This window comes from Oncorhynchus mykiss, chromosome 2, assembly GCF_057628025.1.
Source record: "Oncorhynchus mykiss isolate SJ-2025 chromosome 2, ASM5762802v1, whole genome shotgun sequence".
Lineage (NCBI taxonomy): Eukaryota > Metazoa > Chordata > Actinopteri > Salmoniformes > Salmonidae > Oncorhynchus > Oncorhynchus mykiss.
In genome coordinates this window covers 32633704-32648057 of record NC_143023.1, presented here as the reverse complement: position 1 = coordinate 32648057, position 14354 = coordinate 32633704, and the positions used below count along the sequence as shown (strand labels likewise).

The 14354-nt window shown below is 40.4% G+C and overlaps 2 protein-coding genes across 4 annotated transcripts in view; both read left to right on the top strand.

Annotated features, from left to right (window-relative positions):
* The first annotated feature begins 336 nt into the window (after nucleotides 1-336).
* On the top strand, nucleotides 337-4076 carry rbm8a (RNA binding motif protein 8A). 2 transcript variants are annotated; one of them, XM_021559590.3, is made up of 6 exons: nucleotides 337-495; nucleotides 1318-1377; nucleotides 1519-1596; nucleotides 1802-1938; nucleotides 3089-3225; nucleotides 3536-4076. In XM_021559590.3, exons 1-6 carry the CDS (start codon nucleotides 429-431, stop codon nucleotides 3582-3584), a joined length of 528 nt encoding a protein of 175 aa, XP_021415265.1. In that variant the 5' UTR covers nucleotides 337-428; the 3' UTR covers nucleotides 3585-4076. The 2 variants fall into 2 exon arrangements, with proteins under 2 accessions (XP_021415265.1, XP_021415272.1); XM_021559597.3 differs by having other exon boundaries at nucleotides 362-489.
* Nucleotides 4077-12917: 8841 nt separating this feature from the next.
* LOC110487659 (OTU domain-containing protein 7B) overlaps nucleotides 12918-14354 on the top strand; it is a 32766-nt gene continuing 31329 nt past the window's right edge. Inside the window, exon 1 of one of the 2 annotated variants that reach the window (XM_036946341.2) lies at nucleotides 12918-13357. The gene's annotated coding sequence lies outside the window, so the exon portion shown is untranslated. The remainder of the gene's footprint in view (nucleotides 13358-14354) is intronic. The other variant, XM_036946349.2, reaches the window with a different exon arrangement.

Genomic DNA, 14354 nt, shown 5'->3' with positions numbered 1-14354 from the left:
ATCGACATATTTTTCAGCTTGTCAGCTCGATTACTGCTGGCCCAATGATCTTAACTGCTAGCTACCTGACATTTGCATCTATGAAATTGAACTACTAAATATAAACTAACTGACACATGTAAACTAATATAAACTAACTGACAAATAATTCAGTGGGACCAATACATACCCATACCCATATATTAATGTATTAATTCAGTTTTCCTTATTTCACATTTCTAAATATATATTGGATCCTATTTATATCCTTTCTATACCGTTTCTGATAACCGAGGTGTATTCAATGGTCGTATTCCGCTGCAAAACGTTTAGCAACAGACGAAACGTTTTGAAATCGGAATCCAACTAATGAATACACACCAGGCAGCGATACTTCCCGGATATCGTCAACGTTCACGCGCAGTAGCGCAAAAACAGGAGCTAACAACATGGCTGACGTACTAGATCTTCATGAAGCGGGAGGCGAGGACTTTGCTATGGATGAGGATGGTGATGGTAAAATTTATTAAACAGTAGTTCTGTGTTGTTGTTTTTTGCTTACTATGGACTCGCTAAAAATGCGTATTTTGGAAATTTTCGGCTAACTGAGTGAATAGTATCCGCAAATCGTGGATGCGTGTTGCCTGTTGGGCCTTGCAGCCATTCAAACATGCTAGTTGGCTAATGTATTGTTGGTAATAACTTTTTGAATTGTGCCTATTTCGGTTAGAAAATAGGTGTTAGCCAGCGAATATGTATATTTGCCACTCTTCGAGGAACTGAAAGAAGGTTTCGTTTGGAATTGTTAAAATATGGCGATTAGGTTGTGAACTAACGCGTTAGCAAGCTATCTGGCTAACGTAACTAACACCAAGGTAGCTATGTAGACAATACATTTGTTTGGAAACTACGAGGTCAATGTTAATAACTCGCAAATTACATAATCAGCCTTTCTTGTGTCGACTATTGTAAATTGATGGCGATTAGTGTGCGCGCTAACGAACGTTAGAAAGTTAACGCTAGATTTACTACTAGCTACACCAATCCAAAGATTAACGTATCATAACTACTGTTAATAACGTTAGCTAACACACTTTCAATTTATGTGACCAATCTACTTTAGCAAACGTTACTACACCAAGCTAGCTAATTCATTTGTTTGTAAACCGTGGGGTCACGGTTTACAAACGTTAGCTATTATATATTTTTTCTGTATAGTTACTGTAGCTAGCTGTCTTTTACTAACGCGTTAGGCTATTTATTAGTTATACTCTAGGTAAGTCAGTAGTTTTCATTTTCAGTTCACTAATGTGTTTCTGTAATGTCTTCATTCCCCAGACAGCATCCACAAGTTAAAAGAGAAGGCAAAGAGGAGAAAGGGTCGAGGTTTTGGTTCAGGTGAGTCAGCACTGCAGTTCTGACTCCTAACCTGGCTGTATTCTGCTTCTCCAATTTTTCAATAGTATATGGACAGTGTACAATTATGTTTTAGGTGGGATGCATGATACAATTTCTTCCCTTTGTTCTCTGCTGTGCTAGAGGAGGGAGCAAGGTCCAGAGTGAGAGAGGACTATGATACCGTGGAGCAGGATGGTGATGAGCCAGGTCCTCAGAGATGTAAGTGTCATGATGAACCTAGGGTGGACAGTCACTTCTGAATGGGGTGTTGATTTGAAACTGTGGTTTGTACATTGTCCAAGTTTCAAATGCTCATTCCAATATGAGTTTAATTTAAATATTGTGTTTATAAGCAGGTGGTAGCCCTAGTTAACCGTAGAGGAAGTTATTTAACACGGACATGTTTGTCTTTTGATTCTCTCAGCTGTGGAGGGTTGGATCCTTTTTGTGACTGGGGTACATGAAGAGGCCACTGAGGAGGACATCCACGACAAGTTTGCGGAGTTTGGAGAGATCAAGAACCTACATCTGAACCTGGACCGAAGAACAGGTTACCTCAAGGTTAGGCCCAATTCCCATATCTACACAGCACATTTTAAATTAGGATTTGTTGCTTGGTCAGTTTTGACAGGATTCATTTGCCTGGCTAGTATTGTAAGTTTCATAATTGTGTAATCTGTTGTGCAATGCTCTTTTAAGCCACAAGATGGCAACAATACACTGGACATGGACAAATTACAATGGGCCCTTTGTGACTTTACAGCTGAGCAGACATTAAAATTATGCTGTGGTGTAAAATATATTTTTTGGGGGTTGTCTCTTTATATTTTTGACAACTTTTAATCCACTACATTCTTAAAGAAAATATGTACTTTTTACTCCCATTTTTCCTGACACCAAAAAGTATTTGTTACATTTTGGATGCTCAAGCGGGACAGAATTATGGTCCAATTCACGCAGCTATCAATAGTAACGCGTTGTCATCCCTACTGGCTCTGATCTGGCGAACTCACTAAACACAAATACTGCATTTGTAAATGAAGTCTGAGTGTTGGAGTGTGCCCATGACTGGAAAAAACAAAATAATTGTGCAGCTTGTTTGCTTGGTAAGGAATTTGATGTATAGCATTTACTTTTACCCCATGTATGACAATTGAGTACCCCCCCCCCCCCCCCCCCACCACTGTACATTTAAAACAAGATACTTTTTTTACTTGTCATTTTCTATTACGGTATTTTTACTTTTACCCAAGTATGACAATTGGGTGCTTTTCCACCACTGAAATTAGCATTCCAACAATATCTGTACCATCATTAACTGGTTACTAAGTAGTGTGGTTGGACTATAGCAGGGCAACACTTCCTGTAGCTGCTCATCTCAACGTCAAAGCATCACACATTCAGGGAATCCAATGGGCTGCTTTAGCATTAGCTACCTAGCACAACGACGCAAAAGCCTGTTTAATTAAGAACTAGCTGCATTTCGATCACACCAATCTGCCATTTTACGTTATGGGATCATTAGGAATACAGTGACACCTACCATGTCTGTATTGCGGTATGTTTTCCTGTGCTTTTTAGTCTGGGTTCAGAGGTACTCGTATTGACCTGCGACAGTTACGACAAGAAGGGGAAGCCCTATCGTTGTAATATGGCTATTTTTGGACTTTCATCACTGACTCGTGTATTTGCTCATCAACCCTTTTCACAGGGTTATGCGCTGGTGGAGTATGAGACATACAAAGAAGCCCAGGCAGCCATGGAAGGGTTGAATGGCCAGGACATGATGGGCCAGCCTATCAGTGTGGACTGGGGCTTCGTCAGAGGACCACCCAAGAGCAAGAGGAGGTGAGTGTCATAGAGTGAGCAGTATTCTGCTGTGTGGAGGGTAATTGTAGGGGTTTGGAGCTGTGAGAACACTTTAAACAAGTGGGCAAACCCAGAGCTAAGGGCTTCACTTGGTTATCTCCATTTCACATTTTAAGTATAACATGTGACTCGTTTGGGTCTATAAAGAGGGGAACAGAATAGTGGCTTAACTTGAATTAAAAAAACAGATAAATTACTGATACAAGTGTAGGTTTACGTGTGTAAATTTGTAGTCCTGTGTGTTCTAAATGGTTTTGTTGATTTAAAACCTTTCCTCTGTTCCCCACAGGGGTGGTGGACGTAGACGCAGCAGGAGTCCAGACAGGAGACGACGTTGATTCCCTCACATAGCGTAGTCCCAGTTCCAAGCAAGGGCTGTTGCTCTTTAAAGTTTTTTTTTTTTTTTCATTTGTGCTTTGTAATAGCGTTAACTTCACTGATGGCTCTATGGTAAATCGGTTTAAATTGCAAATGGTCCTGACAAGTGTGCTTTAGAGACAAAATTAAGAGTTGTTCCAGCAAAATGGCAGGGCTGCCATTTTATTTTATTTTTTCTGAAACAACGAACACCAAATGCACTATGATCAGTGAAACTTTGTTGCATAAAAAAACTGTTTTTAAGTAGTGGTATGTGTTTTCTTATGGATCTTTCTATTCTGTTTCAAGGTTTAATTTGGTTATGTTTTGGGCCCTGTTTCCCAAAAGTTCATTGTTATAACCATAGGATCCTTAGTTTTAATGATGAACATACTCTTTAATGTTTTTGGGAAACCGGGCATTTGTGCAGCTTTTTTTAATGTATTACTTGGGAATAAAACATTTTAAGTGGGTCGTGTGTGCCATGGTCATTTATGTTAGCATGGTAAATGTTTTTTGGGAGTGTGTGTGTGTATGTTTACACTGAACAAAAATATAAATGCAACATGTAAAAGTGTTGGTCCCATGTTTCATGATCTGAATTAAAAGATCCCAGAAAGTGTCCATTTGCACAAAAAGCTTCTCATGTTGTGCACAAATGTTTACATCCCTGTTAGTGGGTGTTACTCCTTTGCCAAGATAATCCATCCACCTGACAGGTGTGATATATCAAGAAGCTGATTAATCAGCATGATCATTACAGATGCACCTTGTGCTGGGGACAAAGGGCCACTCTGAAATATTCCCTTTTGTCACAATGTCAAAGGTCAAGTTGAGGGAGTGTGCAATTGGCATGCTGACTGCAGGAATATCCACCAGAGCTGTTGCCAGATAATTGAATGATAATTTCTTTGCCATAAGCTCTATCAAATGTCACTTTAGAGAACTTGGCAGTATGTCCAACCGACCTCAACTGCAGACCACATGTATGGTGTGTTGAGCAGGTTGCTGATGTCAACGTTGTGAACAGAGTGCCCAATGGTGGCGGTAGGGTTATGGTATGGGCAGACATAAGCTACGGACAACAAACAATTGCATTTTATCGAAGGCAATTTGAATGCACAGAAATACGGTAACGAGATCCTGCGGCCTATTGTGAGGCCTATTTTCTTTAAAGGTATCTGACCAACAGATGCATATCTTTATTTCCAGTCATGTGAAATTCATAGACTTGGGCATAATGAATGTTTCAATTGACTGATTTCCTTAAACTAAGTCATTGATTGTTGAATTTATATTTATAAATGCTGCTTTGAGCCCTGAATGCTGATTGGCTGACAGCTGTGGTATATCAGACCATATACCACGGGTATGACAACATGTATTTTTACTGCTCTAATTACATTGGTAACCAGTTTATAATAGCAATAAGGCACCTCAGGGGTTTGTGGTATATGGCCAATATACCACGGCAAAGGGCTATCCAGGCACTCTGCTTTGTGTCGTGCATAAGAACAGCCCTTGTCCGTGGAATATTGACCATAACACCCCCCCCCCCCCCCCCCCCCCCCGCCTTATTGCTTAAATATTACAGGAGGTTGGTGGCACTTGTGGTAATGACTGGAGTGTGTTCGTGGGAATTACTGGAATGGCATCAAACATGGTTTCCAGGTGTTTCATGTCATTCAATTTACTCCATTCTGGCCTTTATTATGAGCCGGTCTCCCCCCAGCAGCCCCCTGTGATGTATCTACAGTATGTGTATATGAATCAGTCAACCTTTATGCAAGATAATGAAAGGTACAGTGTCTTATGAAAGTACTCATACCCCTTGATTTATTCCACATTTTGTTACAGCCTGAATTCAAAACAGATTAAATAATGTTTTTTCTCACCCATCTACACACAAGACAACATAATGACAAAGTGGAGACATGTTTTGTGGTGGCATTTTTCTGCTTTACCAAATGAGGAGAGTTACAAACTACACACCAGTCAGATTTACATTTAAACTACATATTTTTATTAAGAGCTTTGCAATAGCCCTTTTTGACTTTCAATGGCGCACGATCTCTAATGAACCATTGAAACGTACCAACAGAAAAGTACAAAGATCTTTTATAGCCAAGATACACCCCTCTCAACTTACATGACGAATCGCAGATCTTAGGAACTGTTCACAAAAAAAGACTTACTTGAGAGAGAGAGGAGTATCCCATAGCCAGATAGCATTCGTTATAAATTATCATTCAGTTTGTTCCCTAAGACGAGGTTCTAATCTCGTTCCCTGTCCTTCATAGCACAGAACTATTACCTCATCCAAGGCATAACTCAATTGTCAACTCTAGATACTCCCATCTCAAGTAAACCCCCTCTTGACCCCACTCCTAGACAAGCTCACTGAGGGGAGTGAGCCTCTAGGTCATACACTATCCCAGGATAAGCACACAGACATTGTGGAGACAATTAATTGGTTCCCCATTAATCACGCCATCCCTTCAAATTGTTTTAGGTAAAGACACATTCACATATGAAGGCAATGTTCCATTCTGTCCTCTTCCTTTTCTGATATTCCGCATAGCACCAGGGACATGTGAAAGACAAGCCTGACCTCTCCCCTCTCTGGGCCCCAGGTGACTGAGCCCCAGCTGAGGGAAAAGTGCAACTGCCAACACTATAGTCCAAAGGGATACATTCTAATGACAAATATCTCACATAAGCATATTATGCAAATAAAACATCTTAATTATCTATGTTATCAGTTTTTAGAAATGTTTTCTAATTTAAATATTCACACCCCTGAGTCAATAGTTTGTAGTAGAAGCACATTTGGTGGCGACAGCTTTGAGTCATCTTGAGTATGTCTATCAGATTTGTACTTCTCCCATTCTTCCTTGCAGATTTTCTCCAGCTCTGTTAAGTTAGATGGGGAGTGGCGGTGAACAGCAATCTTCAAGTCTTTCCACAGATTTTCAATGGGAACCAAGTTTAGGCTTTGGCTGGGCCACTCAAGGACATTCCTGTTCTTTAGCCATTCCAGCGTTGCTTTGGCTGTATGCTTAGGGTCATTGTCCTGTTGGAATGCACATTTTTGCCCCAGCCTAAGGTTGTTTGCACTCTGAAGCAGGTTCTCATCAAGGATAAACTGGCAACTGTGATGCCAGTATAATGCTGTAAATATACAGGGAAGAGTTTCAGTGCACCCTTCCTTACCAGTCCCCTAGTCCCTGCCAGTGAAAAACATCCCAACAGCATGATGCTGCTGCCACCACAATGCTTCGTGGTATGGATGGTGTTAAACAGATGATAGGCTGTGCATAGCACTTTGAATTCAGGTCAGAGTTACATTTGTCTTATGAGCTCAGTGCCTTTTTGCAATCTCCAGGGGCCTCAAAACAGTTGAGTAAATTTCTGCTTGCGCCAGTCAGTGCAGGTACAAATATTGATATTCATAAACTTGGCGCACGCCTTTATAAATCAGACCTGTTGTAAAATTTTGCTTGTGTGAACGAGCATTAAAACTCTGCCTAAAAACGCCTCCTTTCATATTTTATAACGGCAATAACGCCCTTTATTTGCTGTATAATTTGTAACTATTGGCATTAGGCCACCGTAGCCAAAACACAAATTGTTGTTTAATATTACGTTTATCAATAGATTATTGGGTTTATATGCCCTGCCTTTCTATAGGGTCTGACATTAAATAGGCAATGATGTCGCACCCCTATAGCACATGCTGCGGCACAGCAAAACTGCAGCCCATACTGTCAAATATGTTACTTATACTACCGGTCTATTTACTGTGTTGGCAGAATGTTTTAATCTTCATCAGTAATTTATGCTGTATCTGGATAATGAATGTGTTTCTTAAAGTAAATGCGTTTCTTGAAGTGAAAACAATGGCAAATTGTCATGGACCTGTCAGAAGATCGTTTGAATTCAACAATGTTTTGCATCGACTTTCCCCCCAACCTAAATAAAATAGGATGAACTGCCCGCGAATTCTGAAACATTGGGCAAGCTGCAAAATAATGCAAATACAGTACTTATTGTAGTTACAGTTCTATTTCTCGTGTGTTTTTGATCTAGTTTGATTATTTATTTTATAGCAGGCCTACTATTGTTATTGATTACTGCATTTTTGGGAAAGAGCATTGCAAGAAAGGTATTTCACTGTACTTGTGCACGTAACAATACAAACTTGAAACGTGATACATAGGCCTACTTCAATGTAAAAGACCAGCTGTTAAATTCGAGTGTATACCGGCATTAGAAACCGCACTGCCTATATTGCAAACCTTGAAATACAGGTCAAATTAAATGAGAGATGCGCATGGTCATTTGTTACATGGCTTCTTCGGGAATATGAACCCATCATGGCCAGAAAAAGTGAGGAATATATTTTGCAATGGTTATGAATTAAAATAAATTGGGAAAATATTGCTGTCTAATCATTTTAGATTCTAAAAATAAAATCTAAAACAAGAATGGTTGCATTCTTGTTGTCTGTTTTCCTGTAAAAAAAAAAATTATGAATCAGCTTTTGCACAAAATACTTACTTGCCAGCGTGTGCATGGTCTAAAGTTTGCATGGAGGGACATTTGTATACATGTGAACGTTTGCGCGAAAACTATATTTTGCACATATGTACGGTTTATAAATGAGGCCCCTGGCGTGCTGTCATGTACCTTTTTCTCAGGAGTGCTTTTCATCTGGCCACTCACATAAATCCCAGATTGATGAAGTTCTTTGGAGACAGTTGTCCTTCTGGCAGCTTCTCCCATCTCAGCCAAGGAACTCTGTAGTTCTATCAGAGTGGTCATTCTTGGTCACCTCTCTGACAAAGGTCCTTCTTGCCTGGTTGCTCAGTTGGGTCCGATGGCTCGCTCTCTGAGTTCCATTTCCCAATGATGGTGACCACTGTGTTCTTAGAAACATTCAACACTGTAGAAATTGTGTTATTCCCTTCCCCAGTTATATGCATCATCCAGTGACGATTATAGCATGTAAATATTGGTGGGGCAAAAAAAATAATGTTTTGGATGCATGCCAGCAAAGCCTCTCTAACACTAAAATACATTAATTGCACTATAACGGTGACAAACGGTGCCCACAAACTGTTAGGGCCTACATAAAGATGTCCCAACACCTTACCACTGCTACACCTGGCTACCAGCAGAGCCTTGTCTGGTAGCAAAGCAGTTCATTCAGCCTCATTTACTAACTTTTCAAAAAAACATAGCTAAGATAGCTGACTTGCTTAAACAAATGTGGTTTTTACTGACAATTGCGATGTACACACTATGGCATAAGGGGACTACGAGCGGATAAGAGGCAATCCGTAATTTCGATTAAGACATTAATGAGCGAGCCAGTACAAACATAGTCAATATAACTATATATCAGCACTTTTGAAATGTACAGCGACAGAATTCAGAACATGGGTCGTTCTTACAGTATTCTCCCTGTACACCAAGTCAGAACCGTAGGATAAATGAAAGGGGGTATTTAAGCAGACAATGAAAGCTCTTATAATATTCAATGATGATATTTCTCTAAAACAGGCTGTAGGTGCACCAACAAGTCAGAACAGTAGGCTAAATTATGAAGGGAAAAGGGACCAAATTATTAGGGTGAGGCACATGGGCTACTAACAGCTTACTACACAAAATACACTTTGTATTACATTCTTATCTACAGTATACATATCTCCCTGGCATATTACATCATTTATGCAGCATCACACAATACATGTTTGGACTCACCTTGTTCTGTTGTGCTCACTTGAACAGGAAGGTGGGATGGCGGTCTTTCATGGGCAAATTTTGTCATCAAACGTTGTCATCAAATTCTGAAATTCTCTGGATTTATGGTGCTTTCAAGACAACAAGGTTGAATCATGATGACGTCAGTGGTCTTCAGGTCAGAGCTCTAGAAAGAGGCCAGATTTCGTCATGCAATTCAGAGAAAACGTATTTTCCCAGTCTGAGCTCATATTCTTCCAAGTTCCCAGTTGTCTTGAACTCACTGAAGTCTGAGATTTCCCAGTTCAGAGTTTATAGTTGTTTTGAGCAAAGCAGAAGTCATGCTGGATTGACAGTATGGCCAATGTTGTATGCTTATCATTTTATGCATGGAAAAGAGACCCTTAAACCTATACTTGGACCACAAACCCACCCCCCTGAGTAACAGGCTAGTGATTGCTTTGCAATGCTTGCAGTTAGCCATTGATTCCTTCCAAACCACTCATTGTTGAATTTGTGATTTCCATGATTTCCAACTTGTTGTGTAATGTTATGTCCAATGGCCAATGAGCACTGATAAGTTGTATCTACAATTTCTCTTCATTATCTCTCTTCATATGACAAGGATTGAAAAGGATTTGCCAGTAGATTGTCGACTTGATTCATGATGACGACTTCTAGCTTGCTAGCTAAGATTTGGAAAATATGACGTTTACATGATCAGTCCAATCAAAGCTATGGTAGATATAACATGATTTGACGTAATTTTATCTGTGGCCAATGACCTTGAGCCTTCTTGGATGGGCACTTCTAATGTAACTCTGGCAGCACCCAAGAGGCTTGACTTTCAAGCTCTACCCGTAGATTTTGCGTTGACATGGTGTCAGTGACAGGACACTGATCCAATCACTGCACAATTAGAGAACATTACCAACGATGTTCCATTTTATCTGCTGGCAGCACCACCACCTCAGAAAGAACTGCATTTTTGAGCTGCCTTACTCAAGAAAGCAAAAAAGAGACCATGTTTGTATGTGGCTTTATTAACTCACCTGCCCTGAATGACAGAATTGTTATGAGACCAGTGGCGACCTATGTTGGACATCTACGGACAGTTCCTTGAACTTCATGGTATAGTTACTGCTCAGAGGTGCACTTCTTCTTCTTCTTCTTCTTCTTCATTGGGATTGGGTTGGCAGGTCGCATCCAACTTTTAGGTGCATACACCACCACCTACTGTACTGGAGTGTGAGGCCAGTCACAGTCAACCTACATTAACTTCCGACAATTCAAAATTGGGAGAAAAGGTAAATAACCCTGCCAACTATTAGCACTCACTAAAAACAACACCACCCTATTCCAGTACTTAACCCTATCTGATCCTACTAGAGGCCAACAGCCTGGGAGAACAGAACACTACCACTCAACATCCCCTGCAAATCTTCTGCAGTAAAACCTCACAATCCCAAGTTCTTCGCTGCAGCTGCCACCACACAACCTCAATTTTCTGTGACTTATGTTCCAGTTATACAGTACAGTTGACAATCAATGCTATGAATGCTAAGAAACCCACCTTACTGAAGCACATATTATTCCCAGCCCTCTCTATTGGTCTCTGCATACTCACAGGAATCATTTCAGGATCCCTCACCTTGTACCTATCTTCCTCTATCACTGTTTTCACTGCTCCAGCATACACACTTTCTATACTACTCTGACCTTGGCAACCTATCTTTCTCTCACCGGACACCTCCAATCTCTAGCCCCATGGGCACCCCCACAGCTTACACATATTACTTTCTCCACTGATACTACACATTCCTTCATCTCATTACCTCCTGCACACTTCTTACATCTAGGAATCTCCCTCCTACACACTGCTGCAACATGACCATAAGCTTGGCACCTAAAACATTGTAGTATTTTCGGAAATAAAAGCTCTCACGAGATAACACATCCTAATTCACAGTTATTGTCCCTAGTACCGTAGTCCAGTGCGCCCGCTCCTTCTGGACGTTAGAAACATAATAAAGTCCACTTCGAGTTACTTTCACCAACTCAAGTCTCCAACCTCTTCTCCACCCAACCTGACACCACATATGGATCAGCTAGAATGCAAGGATCCATTCTCTCCACAAATCTCACTCCCACTGGGACAGAATCATCCCTGTCATCATCAGAATGAGGCACGAACTTGGCAGTCCTCACCACAGGTGCTTCACCCTCACTCTTGTCAGGTTCCATCTCTGAGCTACCGGAGCACATATCCCTCTTTTTCCACTTGATGGCAACCTTCCTCACAACATCGCTTCATTCTACACTCAGTTCCTTTTCAGCGGTCACCACTGCACCGGCCACCACATTTAATTAATCCTCACTCTCGTCACTCTCAATTTCCTTCTGTAGCTCTTACAAAAGTTCTGTGTGATCTTCTACTCCATATTCACTCAAGAAATTTGACACCTTTCTCCTTTTTTTCCTTCTCTGCCCACCATCTTCTCCTTCATCAGATCTTCCAGAAGGCTTGTGAAATCCCCCACTCCATATTTACTCATAATATGTTCCACTTTCCTCCTTTTTTCTTCCTGTCCACCATCTTACAGGCCATCTCGACTCAGCGCCCGGTGTAAACACTTGTCTTGTCTCAAAATCTTCTGACATGCACTGTCAACTGTGAGACCTTATATAGACAGGGGTGTTTCTTTCTAAATCCTGTCCAAAGAATTTAATTTGCCACAGGTAGACTCCATTCAAGTTGAAGTGATATCTCAAGGATGATCAAAGGAAATTGGATGCACCTGAGCTCAATTTGGAGCATAGAAAAGGGGTGTGAATACTTATTTAAATGAGATATTAATGTATTTCATTTTCAATACATTTGCAAACATTTCTAAAAACAGGTTTACACTTTGTCATTTATGGTGCATTGTGTGTACATAGGTGAGAAAAAAATATTTAATCCGTTTAGAATTAGCTGTGTTTTTGTAAAAAAAATACTGATTTTATATATCTAATGTAGGTTTTAGTATGTTCAATTCATAAAATGAATACTTTTTTTTGTATATTTAGAGTTCATAAAAAGGAGATATTTTTTTACAAATATATAGTCATAAAGTATTATAATCACACATATCTTTAGTTTTCAACATTACTCTATAAATATTGAAGATAAATGAAATTTTAACATTTTAAACAACTTTACTAGGCTATTGAAAATCTGAGCCAAACCCCTGTTTTGAAGAGTTTTGATCATGTACATTACTTTTCCTTCTGCTACAAAAGACCTTTCCCAAATATGTCCTGTTTAGTATGTAGAATACAGTTATCTGATTGCAGAGCGATGGGAGGCCATTTAGGGAGGTGAGACTTTGGCTTTGTGGCTCTTTGCTGACAGAAACGTTCCCTTAATTATCCTTATTCTAGTGAACCTCAATCTCCACCACACTCTTGGCCCAGAGTCAACCCAATTCATGCTGTAACACAACAAAATGTGGAATAGGTCAAGGGGTATAAATACTTTCTGAAGGCACAAGTTTGCACATTAGCTACATCACCCAGATGACCTCATCGAAGGAACAGTTCCCGTCCCATCCCGAGCCTTGAATCGATTGCCTGCCTCTCCTTTCTCTGCAGCCAATCGGCGTATGAAGGTTCCCCCACTCTCCCTTTTCCATTTGACGTTAGCTACACTGGGACGTTTCAGTCAAAAAATATCGTGTGGTCATTGGTGTTTTGGATTGTCAGTCAACATCAGTCTGTTTTGCGATTGGCAGTCGACATAATTTGGCTACCTCAGCTGGTCCGACTCAGAAGCGCCTTGGTTGACATTGTTGTTGTTAGTAAGAAACTACTTTGTCGTTGAGTCTTGTTTTGGATTAATTGTAGACTGCAACCTCCGTATTAGCTCAAAGTCAGGAAAAACTGGTCTAATAAACTTGGTTTTCACAATATTTGTCGAGAGGAGGACCATTATGGGACGATGAAAGAAATATCTGCGAAGCCGCTCAAGGTAAGCAGACAAGGGACACTCAACTGCTAGCTAGCTATCCTTGCTAACGACTTTAGCTTGTAACATTATAGCTAGCTGGCAACATTTTGGACAGGACGACCCGTAGCTGGCTTTGTATGAACCTTTTTGTTGAGTTGGAAGGAACTAGCTCGCTAACTCATTAAATGGGAAGTTTTAAGTGGGAGACTCCTAGACGGCTAAAACATGAACTATCTAACTAAGTTACCTAGCTAACGTTAGCTAGTCAGCCCAGCCTTATAACCCATTTAGCTACTAGCTAGCTAGACTTATCAACGTAACTTGCGTTAGTAACGGGCTAGCTAGCAATATGTCGCGTTAACAATGTTGCTTCGGTTACTGTGCCTTGCTAGCTTGCGTTAGTTAACTACGTGCAGGATAACTTTGCTAACATTAACGTTAGCTAGCTGGCTAGTTTTCTTTCTTGCCCATCTGCCTAGTTAGTCAGAGAAGGATAGGACGAATATGTACTATGCTTAGTTAACTAACGTTAAGTTCGTTAACAAATTTAGCTAGCTAACGCTTAGCCCATTCATAGACGACTTACACATACCAGTCGGCTCCTTTAGTAACGTTACATTCTTGGGCTAACTAGTTAACGTTAGCTGATTAGTTAGCCATTATACTCTCTCCTTGTACCCTCATACAACTAGCCTTGTATCTTTCTCTCCCCATCTAACGTTAGGTCTATGAATCCATTTAAGGAATGAGCAACTTCAAACGGGAGGCCTCTGTCAGTCAATTGTTGGTGAAATATTCAGCAAATCGTAGCCCTGTTGCTATAATTAACGTTTTAAAGTAAACCCATAGACATGCAGAGTATCAAATGTTATATCAATACAAGGGACTCCTGCTTTATAGTTATTTGCCCCAGAGTTTAATGATGGCCTGTATTTAGGCTATTGCTTAGTTAATTGTAAAACATTGACAATACATTTCAGTGGGTCGATTGAAACCAGTGACATAGGCTTTGGCAGCT